The following is an 18,396-nucleotide window of genomic DNA, read 5'->3' as shown; positions in this document are numbered from 1 at the left end:
GCTATGTCACAAGATTTCATTCTCCATAGGACTACTTGAAAAGAGGTTCTGGGTGCTAAGCAACTACTTCATCGAGGAAGGAAAACACCAAAGATGCCCTGATTCCAGAGCCCCAGCTGCAGGGTTTGTGTACAGGCTGCAGGTGCCTGGGGAGCACTGTGTCTCCACAGCACAGAGGTAAGTGGCTGAGTCTTCAGGTTTAGGGGCTGCGATGTGCAGAGAGCTTCCCTTCTTTAACAAGGTGACTTTTAGTCTTTCGTTCTGCTTTTCGTCCCCAACTGAGTAAAGAGCGAAGAGAAGTTCGGGTCCCTTCCCAGGATCCTGTCTATACCACAGTAGCCCTTTAAAATTGCTGACCGTGTAGCTGCAGTTGAGGATGAGACTGTCTCCCTCCTGGATTTTCAGGGTCTGAGGACTCTGCTCCACCTTGTCTTCTCCCCTCAACCCTGTTCAGGAAAACAAAATCAGAAATGAAACAAAGCTTTCAGTTCAGCAGTTTTGAAAAATTTCAACAAGAAACCTGGGATGAGCTGAGACTAAACCCCTGTCTCTCTTCTCTCCAGCTTTGGATAAATGTGCCCTGATGGTTCTCATCTCTTAACCTCCAACTTACAGCCAAGCTGAAGCCACAAGACTATGAATGCACATTCCAGCATGTTCTCCATCCTGATATCACACTCTTGATACAATTTTAATGATTCCAAATCTTCTCCCCTGAGGAGCTGCTCCTGTGTCTTAGTTCTCCTTCTCTAATGCACGAGATAGCCTTTCTGTTGGTGGCTCAGCCAATCAAGAGCAAATCCTCTAGTAGCTGTCATGCTTTTGACCCTTAAGGCACTGGAGGAAGGAGAGGAATGGAACGACTGCCACCTGGTGGTCACAAACACAAACATCTCACAGGACCCACTTCATGCCCCCTACAAAGACAAAAATTGAGGGGAGGACATTTTTTATATTGGTGGGCGTAGTGCATATGAGGTTTAAAGCAGTAATCAGAAAAGCCTTCTCTGCCTGCAGTTTGAATCGTTTCATTGTTCCTTGTTTGGCCTTTAAAGCTAAACGCTACCAGAGATTATAAAAGTTGAACCCAAGCATAGGTGTAATGGATTGTGTTTCTCTTTATAGTACACAAGAATCTCAGCAGGTGAGACCTTAAAAGGACTAGAGTGCTGAAAAAAGCGGGGGGATAGAATAGCTGTGGATATGTCTGGAGACCTCTTTGACAGAGAATTGGGAACGTAAGTTAAGAAACCATTGCTTCAAATAATTTTATGCCTGGCTGCAGGGACCAAGTGTAACTACAACTCAGGGTCACGAACTTGATAGATCTTAGGAGAACAGGAGGGAAGAGCATGGCAGAGGGAAAGCAGAGCTCTCCATTCTAGACCCTGGAGAGATCAGAACATCACAGGGCAGAGTGGGGAACAGGAAGATACGTATAGCAAAACTAGTATTGTTTAATTTGTTTGGTTCTATGACACTCCGCTGGGTTTTTTGTTTTGTTTTGTTTTTGTTTTTACATCTTTATTGGAGTATAATTGCTTTACAATGGTGTGTTAGTTTCTGCTTTATAACAAAGTGAATCAGTTATACATATACATATGTTCCCATATCTCTTCCCTCTTTCGTCTCCCTCCCTCCCACCCTCCCTATCCCACCCCTCCAGGCGGTCACAAAGCACCGAGCTGATATCCCTGTGCTATGCCGCTGCTTCCCACTAGCTATCTACCTTATATTTGTTAGTGTATATATGTCCATGCCTCTCTCTCGCTTTGTCACAGCTCACCCTTCCCCCTCCCCATATCCTCAAGTCCATTCTCTAGTAGGTCTGTGTCTTTAGTCCTGTCTTACCCCTAGGTTCTTCATGACATTTTTTTCCTTAAATTCCATATATATGTGTTAGCATACGGTACTTGTCTTTCTCTTTCTGACTTACTTCACTCTGTATGACAGACTCTAGGTCTATCCACCTCATTACAAACAGCTCAATTTCGTTTCTTTTTATGGCTGAGTAATATTCCATTGTATATATGTGCCACACCTTCTTTATCCATTCATCCGATGATGGACACTTAGGTTGTTTCCATCTCCGGGCTATTGTAAATAGAGCTGCAATGAACATTTTGGTACATGACTCTTTATGAATTATGGTTTTCTCAGGGTATATGCCCAGTAGTGGGATTGCTGGGTCATATGGTAGTTGTATTTGCAGTTTTTTAAGGAACGTCCATACTATTCTCCACAGTGCCTGTATCAATTTACATTCCCACCACCACTGCAAGAGGGTTCCCTTTTCTCCACACCCTCTCCAGCATTTATTGTTTCTAGATTTTTTGATGATGGCCATTCTGACCGGTGTGAGATGATATCTCATTGTAGTTTTGATTTGCATTTCTCTAATGATTAATGATGTTGAGCATTCTTTCATGTGTTTGTTGGCAGTCTGTATATTTTCTTTAGAGAAATGTCTATTTAGGTCTTCTGCCCATTTTTGGATTGGGTTGTTTGTCTTTTTCTTATTGAGGTGCATGAGCTGCTTATAAATTTTGGAGATTAATCCTTTGTCACTTGCTTCATTTGCAAATATTTTGTCCCATTCTGAGGGTTGTCTTTTGGTCTTGTTTATGGTTTCCTTTGCTGTACAAAAGCTTTGAAGTTTTATTAGGTCCCATTTGTTTATTTTTGTTTTTATTTCCACTTCTCTAGGAGGTGGGTCAAAAAGGAACTTGCTGTGATTTATGTCATAGAGTATTCTGCCTATGTTTTCCTCTGAGAATTTGATAGTTTCTGGCCTTACAGTTAGGTCTTAATCCATTTTGAGGTTATTTTTGTGTATGGTGTTAGGGAGTGATCTAATCTCAAACTTTTACATGTAGCTGTCCAGTTTTCCCAGCACCACTTATTGAAGAGGCTGTCCTTTCTCCACTGTACATTCCTGCCTCCTTTATCAAAGATAAGGTGACCATATGTGCGTGGGTTTATCTCTGGGCTTTCTATCCTGTTCCATTGATCTATCTTTCTGTTTTTGTGCCAGTACCATACTGTCTTGATTACTGTAGCTTTGTAGTATAGTCTGAAGTCAGGGAGCCTGATTCCTCCAGCTCCGTTTTTCGTTCTCAAAATTGCTTTGGCTATTCGGGGTCTTTTGTGTTTCCATACAAATTGTGAAATTTTTTGCTCTAGTTCTGAGAAAAATGCCACTGGTAGTTTGATAGGGATTGCATTGAATCTATAGATTGCTTTGGGTAGTAGAGTCATTTTCATAATGTTGATTCTTCCAATCCAAGAACATGGTATATCTCTCCATCTATTTGTATCATCTTTAATTTCTTTCATCAGTGTCTTATAATTTTCTGCATACGGGTCTTTTGTCTCCTTAGGTAGGTTTATTCCTAAATATTTTATTCTTTTTGTTGCAATGGTAAATGGGAGTGTTTTATTGATTTCACTTTCAGACTTTCATCATTAGTGTATAGGAATGCCAGAGATTTCTGTGCATTAATTTTGTATCCTGTAACTTTACCAAATTCATTGATTAGCTCTAGTAGTTTTCTGGTAGCATCTTTAGGATTCTCTATGTATAGTATCATGTAATCTGCAAACAGTGACAGCTTTACTTCTTCTTTTCCGACTTGGATTCCTTTTATTTCCTTTTCTTCTCTGATTGCTGTGGCTAAAACTTCCAAAACTATGTTGAATAAGAGTGGTGAGAGTGGACAACCTTGTCTTGTTCCTGATTTTAGTGGAAATGCTTTCAGTTTTTCACCATTGAGGAGGATGTTGGCTGTGGGTTTGTCATATATGGCCTTTATTATGTTGAGGAATGTTCCCTCTATGCCTACTTTCTGCAGGGATTTTATCATAAATTGGTGTTGAATTTTGTTGAAAGCTTTCTCTGCGTCTATTCAGATGATCATATGGTTTTTCTCCTTCAATTTGTTAATATGGTGTATCACATTGATTGATTTGCGTATATTGAAGAATCCTTGCATTCCTGGAGTAAACCCCACTTGATCATGGTGTATGATCCTTTTAATGTGCTGTTGGATTCTGTTTGCTAGTAGTTTGTTGAGGATTTTTGCATCTATGCCCATCAGTGATATTGGCCTGTAGTTTTCTTTCTTTGTGACATCCTTGTCTGGTTTTCGTATCAGAGTGATGGTGGCCTCGTAGAATGAGTTTTGGAGTGTTCCTCCCTCTGCTATATTTTGCAAGAGTTTGAGAAGGATAGGTGTTAGCTCTTCTCTAAATGTTTTATAGAATTCGCCTGTGAAACCATCTGGTCCTGGGCTTTTGTTTGTTGGAAGATTTTTAATCACAGTTTCAATTTCAGTGCTTGTGATTGGTCTGTTCATATTTTCTATTTCTTCCTGATTCAGTCTTGGCAGGTTGTGCATTTCTAAGAATTTGTCCATATCTTCCAGGTTGTCCATTTTATTGGCATAGAGTTGCTTTTAGTAATCTCTCAAGATCTTTTGTATTTCTGCAGTGTCAGTTGTTACTTCTCCTTTTTCATTTCTAATCCTATTGATTTGAGTCTTCTCCCTTTTTTTCTTGATGAGTCTCCCTAATGGTTTATCAATTTTCTTTATCTTCTCAAAAAACCAGCTTTTAGTTTTTTTGATCTTTGCTATCATTTCCTTCATTTCTGTTTCATTTATTTCTGATCTGATTTTTATGGTTTCTTTCCTTCTGCTAACTTTGGGGTTTTTCTATTCTTCTTTCTCTAATTGCTTTAGGTGCAAGGTTAGGTTGTTTATTCGAGATGTTTTCTATTTCTTAAGGTAGGATTGTATTGCTATAAACTTCCCTCTTAGTACTGCTTTTGCTGCATCCCATAGATTTTGGGTCGTCGTGTCTGCATTGTCATTTGTTTCTAGGTATTTTTTTTATTTCCTCTTTGATGTCTTCAGTGACCACTTCGTTATTAAGTAGTGTATTGTACATCCTCCGTGTGTTTGTATTTTTTACAGATCTTTTCCTGTAATTGATATCTAGTCTCATAGCGTTGTGATTGGAAAAGATACTTGATACAATTTCAATTTTCTTAAATTTACCAAGGCTTCATTTGTGACCCAGGATATGATCTATCTTGGAGAAGGTTCCATTAGAACTTGAGAAAAATTTGTATTCTGTTGTTTTTGGATGGAATGTCCTATAAATATCAATTAAGTCCATCTTGTTTAATGTATCATTTAAAACTTGTGTTTCATTATTTGTTTTCATTTTGGATGATCTGTCCATTGGTGAAAGTGGGGTGTTAAAGCCCCCTACTATGAATGTGTTACTGTCGATTTCCTCTTTTATGGCTGTTACTATTTGCTTTATGTATTGAGGTGCTCCTATGTTGGGTGCATAAATATTTACAATTGTTATATCTTCTTCTTGGATCGATCCCTTGATCATTATGTAGTGTCCTTCTTTGTCTCTTCCAATAGTCTTTATTTTCAAGTCCATTTTGTCTGATATGAGAATTGCTACTCCAGCTTGCTTTTGGTTTCCATTTGCATGAAATATCTTTTTCCATGCCCTTACTATCAGTCTATACGTGTCTCTAGGTGTGAAGTGGGTCTATTGTAGACAGCAAATATATGGGTCTTGTTTTTGTATCCATTCAGCCAATCTGTGTCTTTTGGTGGGAGCATTTAGTCCATTTACATATAAGGTAATTATCGATATGTATGTTCCTATTCCCATTTTCTTAATTGTTTTGGGTTCGTTATTGTAGGTCTTTTCCTTCTCTTGTGTTTCTTGCCTAGAGAAGTTCCTTTAGCAGTTGTTGTAAAGCTGGTTTGGTGGTGCTGAACTCTCTCAGCTTTTCCTTGTCTGTAAACGTTTTAATTTCTCCATCAAATCTGAATGAGATCCTTGCTGGGTAATCTTGGTTGCAGGTTTTTCTCCTTCATCACTTTAAATGTGTCCTGCCAGTCCCTTCTGGCTTGCAGTTTCTGCTGAAAGATCAGCTTTTAACCTTATGGGGATTCCCTTGTGTGTTTTTTGTTGTTTTTCCCTTGCTGCTTTTAATATGTTTTCTTTGTATTTAATTTTTGACAGTTTGATTAGTATGTGTCTTGGCGTGGTTCTCCTTCGATTTACCCTGTATGGGACGCTCTGTGCTGCCTGGACTTGATTAACTATTTCCTTTTCCATATTAGGGAAGTTTTCAACTATAATCTCTTCAAATATTTTCTCAGTCCCTTTCTTTTTCTCTTCTTCTTCTGGAATCCCTATAATTTAAATGTTGGTGCATTTAATGTTGTCCCAGAGGTCTCTGAGACTTTCCCAGTTCTTTTCATTCTTTTTTCTTTATTCTGCTCTGCAGTAGTTATTTCCACTATTTTATCTTCCAGGTCACTTATCTGTTCTTCTGCCTCAGTTATTCTGCTATTGATCCCATCTAGGGTGTTTTTAATTTCATTTATTGTGCTGTTCATCATTGTTTGTTTCATCTTTAGTTCTTCTAGGTCCTTGTTAAATGTTTCTTGCATTTTGTCTATTTCCAAGATTTTGGATCATCTTTACTATCATTATTCTGCATTCTTTTTTAGGTAGACTGCCTATTGCCTCTTCATTTGTTAGGTCTGATGGGTTTTTATCTTGCTCCTTCATCTGCTGTGTGTTTCGCTGTCTTCTCATTTTGCTTATCTTACTGTGTTTGGGGTCTCCTTTTTGCAGGCTGCAGTTTCGTAGTTCCCGTTGTTTTTGGTGTCTGTTCCCAGTGGCTAAGGTTTGTTCAGTGGGTTGTGTAGGCTTCCTGGTGGAGGGGACTAGTGCCTGTGTTCTGGTGGATGAGGCTGGATCTTGTGTTTCTGGTGGGCAGGTCCACGTCTGGTGGTGTGTTTTGGGGTGTCTGTGGACTTATTATGATTTTAGGCAGCCTCTCTGCTAATGGGTGGGATTGTGTTCGTGTCTTGCTAGTTGTTTGGCATAGGATGTCCAGCACTGTAGCTTGCTGGTCGTTGAGTGAAGCTGGGTGCTAGTGTTGAGATGGAGATCTCTGGAGATTTTCACCGTTTGATATTATGTGGAGCTGGGAGGTCTCTTGTGGACCAGTGTCCTGAAGTTGGCTCTCCCACCTCAGAGGCACAGCACTGACTCCTGGCTGTAGCACCAAGAGCCTTTCATCCACACGACTCAGAATAAAAGGGAGAAAAAGTAGAAAGAAAGAATTAGTAGAAGTAGAAAGAAAGAAAGGAGGGAGGGAAGACGGAGGGAAGGAAGGAAAACAGAAAGAAAGAAGATAAAGTAAAATAAAAGAAGATAAAATATAATAAAGTTATTAAAATTAAAAAAATAATTATTAAGAGAAAAAAAAAACGGACAGATAGAACCCTAGGGCAAATGGTGGAAGCAAAGCTATACAGACAAAATCTCACACAGAAGCATACACATACACACTCACAAAAAGAGGAAAAGGGGAAAAAATCATAAATCTTCCTCTCAAAGTCTACCTCCTTAATTTGGGATGATTCGTTGTCTATTCATGTATTCCACAGATGCAGGGTACAATCAAGTTGATTGTGGAGCTTTAATCCGCTGCTTCTGAGGCTTCTGGGAGAGATTTCCCTTTCTCTTCTTTGTTCTCACAGCTCTCAGTGGGCTCAGCTTTGGATTTGGCCCCGCCTCTCCGTGTAGGTCACCGGAGGGCGTCTCTTCTTCACTCAGACAGGGCGGGGTTAAAGGAGCAGCTGATTCGGGGGCTCTGGCTCACTCAGGCGGGGCGGAGGGAGGGGCACGGAGGGCGGGGCGAGCGTGCGTCGGCAGAGGCCGGCGTGACGTTGCACCAGCCTGAGGCGCGCAGTGCGTTCTTACGGGGGAGTTGTCCCTGGATCCTGAGACCCCTGCAGTGGCGGGCTAAACAGGCTCCCCGGAAGAGGGGTGTGGAGAGTGACGTGTGCTCGCACACAGGCTTCTTGGTGGCGGCAGCAGCAGCAGCCTTAGCGTCTCCTGCCCGTCTCTGGGGTCCGCGCTTTTAGCCGCGGCTCGCGCCCGTCTCTGGAGCTCCTTTAAGCAGCGCTTTTAATCCCCTCTCCTCGCGCACCAGGAAACAAAGAGGGAAGAAAAAGTGTCTTGCCTCTTCGGCAGGTCCAGACTTTTCCCCGGACTCCCTCCCGGCTAGCCGTGGCACACTAACCCCCCTGCAGGCTGTGTTCACGCCACCAACCCCAGTCCTCTCCCGGCGCTCCAACCGAAGCCCGAGCCTCAGCTCCCAGCCCCGCCTGCCCTGGCGGGTGAGCAGACAAGCCTCTCGGCCTGGTGAGTGCCGGTCGGCTATGACCCTCTGTGCGGGAATCTCTCCGCTTTGCCCTCGGCACCCCTGTTGCTGTGCTCTCCTCTGTGGCTCCGAAGATTTCCCCCTCCGCCACCCGCAGTCTCCGCCCGCGAAGGGGCTTCCCAGTGTGTGGAAACGTTTCTTCCTTCACAGCTCCCTCCCACTGGTGCAGGTCCCGTCCCTATCCTTTTGTCTGTGTTTATTCTTTTTTTTTTGCCCTACCCATGTATGTGGGGGGTTTCTTGCCTTTTGGGAGGTCTGAGGTCTTCTGCCAGCGTTCAGTAGGTGTTCTGTAGGAGTTGTTCCACTTGTAGATGTATTTCTGGTGTATCTGTGGGGAGGAAGGTGATCTCCGCATCTTACTCTTCCGCCATCTTCCCGGAAGCCGCACTCCATTGAGTTTTGTCATTGAACATGTGTTGATGTTGCAGAGTTGACCACCATTTATATAAGCTCTCTTCACACTTGTCCGAAGAGCACACTCTACCCCCCTTAGCTACAACCCAGAAAAAGAACATCAACCCTCAGACGCACTGCTTTGATGTCACTTCATCCCTCACCCACTCAGGGACTAGAAAAGAATAAGCTGCACAGAATTTATTGCACTAACAGTGTAGGTAAGGGGTTTGTTGTTCTTTGACTTTTTCTTTGAAAATCTGATAATTTCTCAGTGATCTAAAAGTCATTAAACTAACTTGTATCCATTTTCTCATCCTTTGATTTGATTTATTCTAGTCACACTTAGCAAACTCTGACTCTTACAAATCATATTTGAAAGGATGTGTTTCTCTGTTTCTGAATGTGTGTCTCAGAAAGAACGTGAAAAAGATAACTGCAGGATTAATGCAGGAGCTCTTTGTAGGATAGACTCTAAAAGAACCCAGAAGCTGAATGTGTGATGTGTAATGAAACCAAGGAGATGATTTACAGTTGTGATTTTTATGAAATTTGTTTGCAATTTAAAAAAGAATTTTTTTAATTTGAAATAATTATAGATTCATAGAAGTTTCCAAAAATGTACAGGGAGGCTCTGTGTACTCTTCACCCTGTGTCCTCCAGGGGTCTCTAAACCAGGAAATTAACATTGGTACAACACACAAGGCTTATTAGATTTCCACAGTTTACATGCAGCCTTTTATGTGTGTGTGTAGTTCTAGACAATTTTACACATGTAAAGATTTATGCATTCATGTATATCACATGTATAGCTTCACTGCCACAATCAAGATGCACAGCTGTTTCATAACCACAAGGCTTCCTCATGCCACCCCTTTGTAGCCACACCCACCCCTTCCCTAGTTATTAACCCCTGACAATCACTAACCTGTTCTTCATCCCTACGATTTTGTTATTTTAATAATGTTATATAAAGGGAATTACATAGAAGTAAGCATTGAGATTTTTTTCACTCAGAATGAGTAGTAAAAACATGAGATTTGTCCAGGTAATAGTGTGTAACCAACCTGTTTGTTTCTTTTTATTTCTGAGTAGTATTCCATGGTAGAGACGTCCCACAGTTTGTTTAACCAGTCACCTACTAAGGGACATCAAGTTTCCATATTTTGGCTGCTATGAATAAAGCTGTTATGAATATTCAGGTACAGATTTTTATGTAAATGAAATCTTCTATTTATCTAGGATAAGTGTCCAAGTCTGCATTGCATGTTTAGTTTTATAAGAAATTGCCAGGCCATTTTCCAGAGTGCCTGTATCATTCTATATTCCCATCAGCAGTTTATGAGTGATCCAGTTTTCCCCACATTTGCCAGAATTAGGTGTTGTCACTATTTTTTATTTTAGCCCCACTGATAGTTGTATAGTGATATTTCATTGTGGTTTTTAATTTGCGTTTCTCTGATGGCTAATGATGTTGAGCATCTTTTCATGTGCTGATTTGCAATCTGTATATCCTCTTTGGTGAAATATCAATCTGAGTCTTTCACCCGTTTTTCTAATTGGTTGTTCATTTTCTATACCATTTAGCTTTTAGAGTTCTTTATATATTCTAGATACAAGTACTATGTCAGATACATGGTTTGTAAATATTTACCCCCAGTCTGTAGCTTATCCTTTCATATTCTTAACAGGGTCTTTTGTAGAGGAAGAGTTTTTAAATTTGATTCAGTTAGGGGTGTGTGTGTGTGTGTGTGTGTGTGTGTGTGTGTGTGTGTGTGTGTGTGTGTATCATGCTTTTGGTGTCAAATCTAAGATTTACTTAGCTCCAGTCCTGAAGATTTTGTCTTATTTTTTTTCAAGTTTCATAGTTTATATTTTACATTTAAGTCTATGATCCATTTTGAGTTGATTTTTATAATGCATATTTTTAACAAGATCTCTTTTAGAAAAGAGGAATCTGTCATCATCTTTGTCTTAAGCTTTACGTATTTGCTGTTATCAAGTAACTAGTTCAAAGCAACATAACCAAAATGTAGCTTGAGCACTTCTCATAGAAGACTGAAAAAACTTTTATGCTTTGAGCCTGTGAGCTTCCCTTTTTATACTTACTGTGATTTCTCTAAATTAAAAGTAAAGTTAGAACTATAGAACAAACCCAAACCCTTCTCAACATATCAGCCTCTGAAATCATCTATCACGTATTACAGGGCAATGTTTTCTAGTATAGATTTGGAAAATGGTTACATCTATCTTATGATCAAGGATAACTGTAATCTTTCCTAAAATTCACATTCTTTTAAACTTTAAAATTCTCTGAGAAAAAAATGCCTATTAATATTTAGGTCATCAAAGTGAACTAAAGTGAGAGTCTTTTCCTTGCTATAACTTCTTTCCTATAATGGAGCATGTGTTTCTTGAAAAAGAGAATATTCTCTACAAATAGTCACAAGAAAGAGAATTCCCTCTTTCTCTTATTACTTTTTGCTAAAATTACATGCTTCCATCTACCTTTTATCACAGTCACCATTCCAAGGTCAAATAGCTCATTTCCCCAAGGATGTAGTGATTCTTCTTTCTACTGTGCCAGAGGCAGAGTCCTGATTTTTGCTCTCATAGGAGAACTTTTAAAATACCAATATTACAATTGAGGATAATACTTCCTAAAAGTTTTCTTAAGGGTTGAGAGTCCAGGAACTTAAAAGGATTCTTGATTGCAATAATTCAGCCCTTGGAACCAGAATCAGGAAATTAGAAAAACAGACAAGACATTTTTCTTGTCTCAGGCTAGGACTCCCAATGGTAGGAATATCTACCCCCAAACTAGGTCACTAGACTGGAAATTAAAAATATACAAAGAAGCAGAACAAGTGATGGCAATGGTAAAGATAAATAGAAACAGATAGTTCGACACCATCCAATTGTACTCATGGGCAACATCTAGTGTATGGAGAACACCTATTATAAAAACGTCATTTCCTTTGAGCCCTAGAAGTTAGGATGGAAAGGAAAAGTATTGCGACTCAAAGAGAACTAAGTTAACTGTGGTTTTCTTTCGGCCTGGACCACTCCCCGACTCTCTGCCCACTACCACCCTTAGCTCTATAGGACTCATATCTCTAGCCACAGGAAATAAATATTTGAGGCTGAAATTCTAAGATAAAAGCTCTAGAGAAGAAAGCAGAAAAGAGATAATACAGGAATACGTCATCACCAGGTGAAACCGGAAGACTCACCGATAAGAGGGACTTCCAAGTCCACAAGAAAATGAATTCGATATGCATCTTCCTATAGACTCACTCAGGTGATGAAGATGGCTCTGTCTACGCCAACAAGAGGGAGACCATCTAATTGCAAACCTGAAAATAGTACCATATGACGAAAATCTGTACAAACAGAAAGGGGATTTATGGTACATGGAAATAGAAGTATCCTTATGGTGATGAGAATTGGACGAATACAAGAACTAATTGATACACAATTATCTAACAGCATCCAAAGGGTAGAAGCTCTGTATCTGTTGATATTATCAATTAATTCATTCTTCAGTTAGCCAATATGTAATGTGCAGCCACTCTGTGCCATGTACTGTGTAATGTACAATACATACATGTTTCCTGACTGTATGGAACTCACAGTTATAGGCATAACAGGAATTTTAGAAGTCTATACATAAGTATAGATATAGATGTAGATTATAAAAACATATTAATTGCAACACTTCCTTTTGTCTTGGACTTGGAAGAGAGCCTTCAGTACATGAGAACCCATGGAGAGAGTCCACAATACATACTTGGGTATACTTCCAAAACATATATGAAGTGCATTTGTTCAACTTTCCTTAGCCTATTATGCAGAGTAATGATATATGAGAAAACTGAAAATTCACTGAAGAGTTAGAGCAAACAGAAGTGAAGCTGTGATGGTGTGTCTTCCTCAATCTTCCTCAAGCCAAGTTAGAGGAGATTCAGAAGATTGGCTCAGAGAGTTTGAAATGAATCCCCTGGAGTTTGGAGGATTCAGAGGGTCACACTAGGCGGCAATGACAGTTTCTCTCACTTTACTTATGGCCAGAATGCTGATTACTGTGTTATTTTTATCTCTGTGTATATGTGACAGAAAGGTGGCTCATACTTGTTAAATTGAGTGAGAAGCTAGAGAAAGATGATGAGGTATGACACGGAGTCATGTAGACATAAGTAAAATGTCAGAGAGAGAGAGAGAATAACACAAAGAGAGGACACAGTCTAGAGCTAAACCTTGCAGACACTCAATAGTTAATGACTGGAAGGGAGATGAAGGTGTGTGCGGGAGTGAGAGAGGAAACAGCCCAAGAAGTAGGTACAAACCTCAGAGAGTGGTCAGAGAAGAAGCTGTTTCTCTAAGAAAGAGAGAAACTTTCTGTAAGGAAGAGAGGATTTGAAGCAAGAGTAAATTGTCACAACTCATGTGTGTAAAGTTTCTGAGAGGTCAGCAATGAGGAGGTTTGGAAATTTCGGTTGATTCACAACACCGAGGTTATTAGCACCCTTTGAGGGCTTAGCTAGTGGAGGAATTAAAGCCAGATATATGTATACCCTTTAATCCAGAAATTCTAATATATATGCCCAATAGCAGTGTGTAAATATGTTCACCAAAGAACGTGTATAAGAATATTCCTGGGCTCCCCTGGTGGCGCAGTGGTTGAGAGTCCCCCTGCCGATGCAGGGGACATGGTTTCTGGCCTGGTCTGGGAAGATCCCACAGGCCGCGGAGCGGCTGGGCCCGTGAGCCATGGCCGCTGCGCCTGCGCGTCCGGAGCCTGTGCTCTGCAAGGGGAGAGGCCACAACAGTGAGAGGCCCGCATACCAAAAAAAAAAAAGAATATTCATAATAACACAATTGATAACAGCGAAAGGCAGGAAAAATCCAAAGAACCATTTAAGCAGGTAGCTAAATAAATTCTGGTATGTTCATACAGCAATAAGAATAAACAAACTATACTGTATACAACATGGATGACTTTTAGAAATCTGATATTAAGAAAAGAATCCAGATAGAAAAAAATCCAAACTATATTATTTTAGTTGTATAATGTTCAAAAATGGGCAAAACCAATCTATCTATGGGACTGTGGTTTCCTTGGAAGGATGGTAGTGACTAGAAGGGGATAAAACAGGACTTCTGAAGAGCAAAACTACAAGCAAGAAAGAGCAGCAGACCCAGCTTCAGTCTCTGGGAGCTCATGAATTGTTCAAATGAAGCTTCACAAAGTCCCTTTTTTAACACCAGGACAGACTTGGGGTTCAGTATGACAAGCATCAACTATAGCAACACAGGTTGCAACAGGGAAGTCATTGAGATTTGGGGTCTTTCAGGTTTTTCTAATCACGCACCAGAGATCCAACATTAGTTGACTGCCATTTTCCAATCAGATATATCCCATGTCCATAAATTCTAGTTTATTTTCAATGAATAATCTAGAAATACCCTGGATGTCCTGCTAAGGTCATTCTGGATAAGAACTTAGTATGGAACAACTCCTAAAAACTCCTCTTTACTTTTCGAGTATAAATGAGAATACTGTGTCCACAAAGAGGTCAGCTCAGGAAACCCCAAAGGCCTCTGGTGACCTCAGAGGAAGCAGAAAACAAGTTACAGGCACACTGTTAATGCATTCCTTCCCAGATGGCATTTACTTATTTATTGGCAAAATAATCTGATGGAGATATTAGAAAAATTAGAGTTATGTGACAATCAAGAAAATTTAAAAAGGCGATTATGATTAGACAGCTCATTGATTAAGGAGACGGGATATGATTTGGGGGATGTTAGGGATCAAGTAGAGACTAGTGACCGTGATTTTACAACGGCTCCAGTTTGAGCTGGTATGCATGTTATCCAAAACATTTTAGAAGATTTCTCAGACTTTCAAAGTACAAATAGATTGAAATAATTGTTAAACAAGATAGGTCATTGATTATTTTCGGTCTGGTGTTTTTAAAAATTTTTGCTAACTTTTGGGAATCCTCCTTTGAGTACCTCTCGCCAATACCGCTTCCTGCACCAGATTCTAAGATACATTTTTCCTGCTTCAAATCTTTGATTTATTCCCTTGTAAACTACTTACATCTATTTTCTTCATTAAAAGTTGTCTCTGAAAGACTTTGCTTACTTCCAATACGTTTTACGAAATTTAACTGTTTAGTTAATTACTTCATGGCTTGGCTACATACGTCTATCATGTTCTCTCTCACTGTCTCTCTCTCTCTCTCTCTCTCTCTCTCCTTTTCCCCGACACACACACACACACACACACACACACACACTTATGCTTTCTTTTCTGGAAAGTTTTTCTGTATTAGGATCATTGTCTTTTGTATAGTAGGGATAGAAAATCCTTACACAAGGAAGAATATCTTTCTTTTTGGAATTCCAGTTGAAAACATATCCACCAGGTTAATTGCCACCTAATATCACCACACAATAGCACAGAGACATTACTCTTTTAGATGTTATATTACAGCTACTTTGAACATATGTGGTACAGAATTGCCTGAAATTGAGGCCATCTGGAGTCATTAGGAGCTAAACTGTAAAGCAAAGCCTTGATGTAAGAGAATTTTCTGTAACAGGTAAAATATGAGTGTTTAGTAGTTGTAGAGTGAAAATGTGCTATACTCCAGGGTCACAGAAACGATCAGGGAGCCCATACCAGAAAGACTAAAGGTAAATTCCTATTCACCTCCTGGGAATTGTCAAGGAAATCATCAAATACGTGTGTTCATTCCAGCATTACTTGTTACTGTGAGTAAAACAATCTAAAAAGCTAGTAAGACGGAATTTGCCAAAAAAGTATTATAAAATCATACATTGGGGGCTTCCCTGGTGGCACAGTGGTTGAGAATCTGCCTGCTAATGCAGGGGACACGGGTTCGAGCCCTGGTCTGGGAGGATCCCACATGCCGCGGAGCAACTAGGGCCGTGAGCCACAACTACTGAGCCTGCGCGTCTGGAGCCTGTGCTCCGCTACAGGAGAGGCTGTGATAGTGAGAGGCCCGCGAACCGCGATGAAGAGTGGCCCCCGCTTGCCACAACTGGAGAAAGCCCTCGCACAGAAACGAAGACCGAACACAGCAAAAATAAATACATTAATGAATAAACTCCTACCCCCAACATCTTCTTAAAAAACAATCATACATTGGAATATCGCCATTAGAATGTGTGATTTTGATGTGTAAGTAATACTGGGCAAATAATAATTTCACAATATACTGTTGGGTAAAAACGTAGAATGGAAAACATCCTATAAGATGTGATTCTGTAGCAGAGTTTTTCCTGACTAGTAGAATTTTTGAGTTGTTCTGTTTTGTTTTTAGTATTACTTCTTTGGATATTCTATTTTATCTGCATTAAACTTGCATATAGAGAATGTGATCAGGTAGTGGGGCTGGTCCTGAGCAAACTGAAGAGCTTCATTCCTCCTTGGTGTCAAGACTTGTGGTGACATTTATTCTGTGTACATCATTCCAAGTCATTCATGGCACAGCATGAGACAATGGGACAGGGAGAGTCCAAGAAGTGCCATTTAACAGATACTTCAGATCTAACATAATGACAAGACTTAGTCAGCAATGCATGAATATTTGTGCAGTGAACCTAAAAGTCTAACAATTCAGGTACAGATTTGGCCAAATATTACTGAATTTTTTTAAACCAAATCAATTGCTTTAATATAATCACCATAAAAAAGTTTTAAATTTTTTTGGCAAATGATCTACTTCAAGATGAAGAATTGAAGATAAAGATGCTTTTGATGAATGACACTTTTAGATATGTTCTCTGAGCCAGAGAGATAGCATTTTCCTTAGAGTGAGGTTTCCACTTCTAACTCCCCTGCCTCGCTGACACGGCCCCTGCCTTCTCCTGCCCTTACCGAGAATCTCACTAAGGTTTTCATAGCTGGGGGACACCTCACGTTGAGATCTGAGGTTTCTATGGGGTTCCCACAGGGACCTGCATCACTGTGGTCTCTCAGAGCACAGAAATACACCACTGAGTCCCCAAGCTGCAATGCTGTGATGGTAAGGCTGATGGAACTGGCCGTTTTCTGGAAGTTCAAAAACTACCGATCCTCTGTTCTATTCACTCATTGTAAGACTCCTGATGAATAAGGAAAATCATTTCCCCACTTGGTGTTTGTTTGTACCAGAATAAATAATAACTGTAACTACTAGCTTCATATACACAATCCAAGGTTACATCTTCCTTCTCCAGCATAGAAACTTCTGGCTGGTCTTGAGTTACTTTCTGGGCTGTGATGGATCCTGGGGAGAAGAAAAAATTTTGTGTATATAATATATATGGAGAGAGACAGACAGAGAGACAGAAAGAATTAGCCCCGAGGGCTGCAAGGGACAAACATAGGACTAAGACTTCCAATTCCTCTACCCATTACTCAACTCTCCTACACACCACCAGACAATAATAACCTGCCCTACCCCCAAACATGGGAGCTGAGTGGAGCTGAGTCTGTTTGTGGCCATCCTTACCAGGCTTACCAAGGTGGATGGAGGCTATGACAACTCTCACCAGGCCAGGGAACCCCATATTGGAAGCTCTTCCTCTGAGTGAAATGTGCTGTGTTCTGTCTCAAATTCAGGTCTAAATGCCTGCCCTGTGCCTGACAGGGCACGTGCACAAGTACTGACGGGTAAGATGCTTCTGCAACAGAACAGGAAATGTAACTTGCTGCTATCAGTTTCCCTGTGGCATGTCATGGCTTGTTGACCTGGTTGGTGAATCTAACCTGCCTATTTAGACTTTATTGTAATTAAGTTGACAACAATTATATCAGTGCTGCAGCCATTTGCCATATTCAGCCAATGCATCTAGGATAGACATAAGTTTTATGAGCAATACAATTTGTTATGATTATGGTGACTTCTGAGAACAAATAGTCATCCATGTTTTTGTATGGCTTTTTTTGGCCTGCAGCCAAACTCTACAGTGAAATAAGCTCACAGATCCTTCTTCCAGACAGGAAGGTCAAACTATTTACCCTCAGTCATCATAACTTTTCTTCCTTCACTCCAAGGCATTGGTTCCTGGGGAAATTTACATTGGATAAAGTTCCTTGTCTACTTAATGCTATCACACAGCAAGTTTCCTGGTGGACAAAATTTGTCCAGCTGTATGTGTCTAATGCCAATCAATAATCAGTCTGTGCTAGAAAAACCTTGCTTTCAAGTATCCCATCCTATAGTCAAAATGAAGGCAAAATCACCAGACCATGCATTCCTAGTTCCTTATATCAAAAATGTAGCCATTCAAAAATCACAAATGCCTTTTCATCCCACTGCTGCAGCAGCTCTGGCTCATTTCACTGAGAGCAGTGCCTCAACAGCGTTACGTCTCAGCCGCGTGAAAATTTGTGTATGATTTGCTTGGCATCCCTGTGCTGATTTATGATTGTGATTCAGCTGATGCAGCTTTTAGTCATCTATTCCTTTTCTCTTCCCTAAATGAATATATTAATATCGTGACATCTAACATCCATCTTACATTAAGAGAAAATAGATGTTTTTGAAAGTCAGTCTAGATAAGGGAGGAGTCTTTCTGGCTGAACAGGGACGCTTCTGGGGATCAGAGCTTGTGTCTTCTTTAAGACTGACATCCAAAAAAAAAAAAAAAAAGACTGACATCCACCCTATTCTCCCTGAAGAACAAGTCCCAACCTCCTGGGTTTCTAG

The 18,396-nt window shown here is 40.3% G+C and overlaps 1 protein-coding gene and 1 gene segment (V, D, J or C); one reads left to right on the top strand and one right to left on the bottom strand.

Annotated features, from left to right (window-relative positions):
• The window catches only part of SALL2 (spalt like transcription factor 2), a 915,550-nt gene that overhangs the window by 548,743 nt on the left and 348,411 nt on the right, over positions 1-18,396 (top strand).
• Positions 13-810, bottom strand: LOC125963601 (T cell receptor alpha variable 20-like). The segment is given in 2 exon segments: positions 13-446; positions 614-810. Coding segments are annotated over 2 exon segments (435 nt in total).

This window comes from Orcinus orca, chromosome 2 (genome assembly GCF_937001465.1).
Source record: "Orcinus orca chromosome 2, mOrcOrc1.1, whole genome shotgun sequence".
NCBI lineage: Eukaryota > Metazoa > Chordata > Mammalia > Artiodactyla > Delphinidae > Orcinus > Orcinus orca.
Note: the sequence above shows the minus strand (reverse complement) of the source record. Positions and strands in the feature narration are given on the sequence as shown.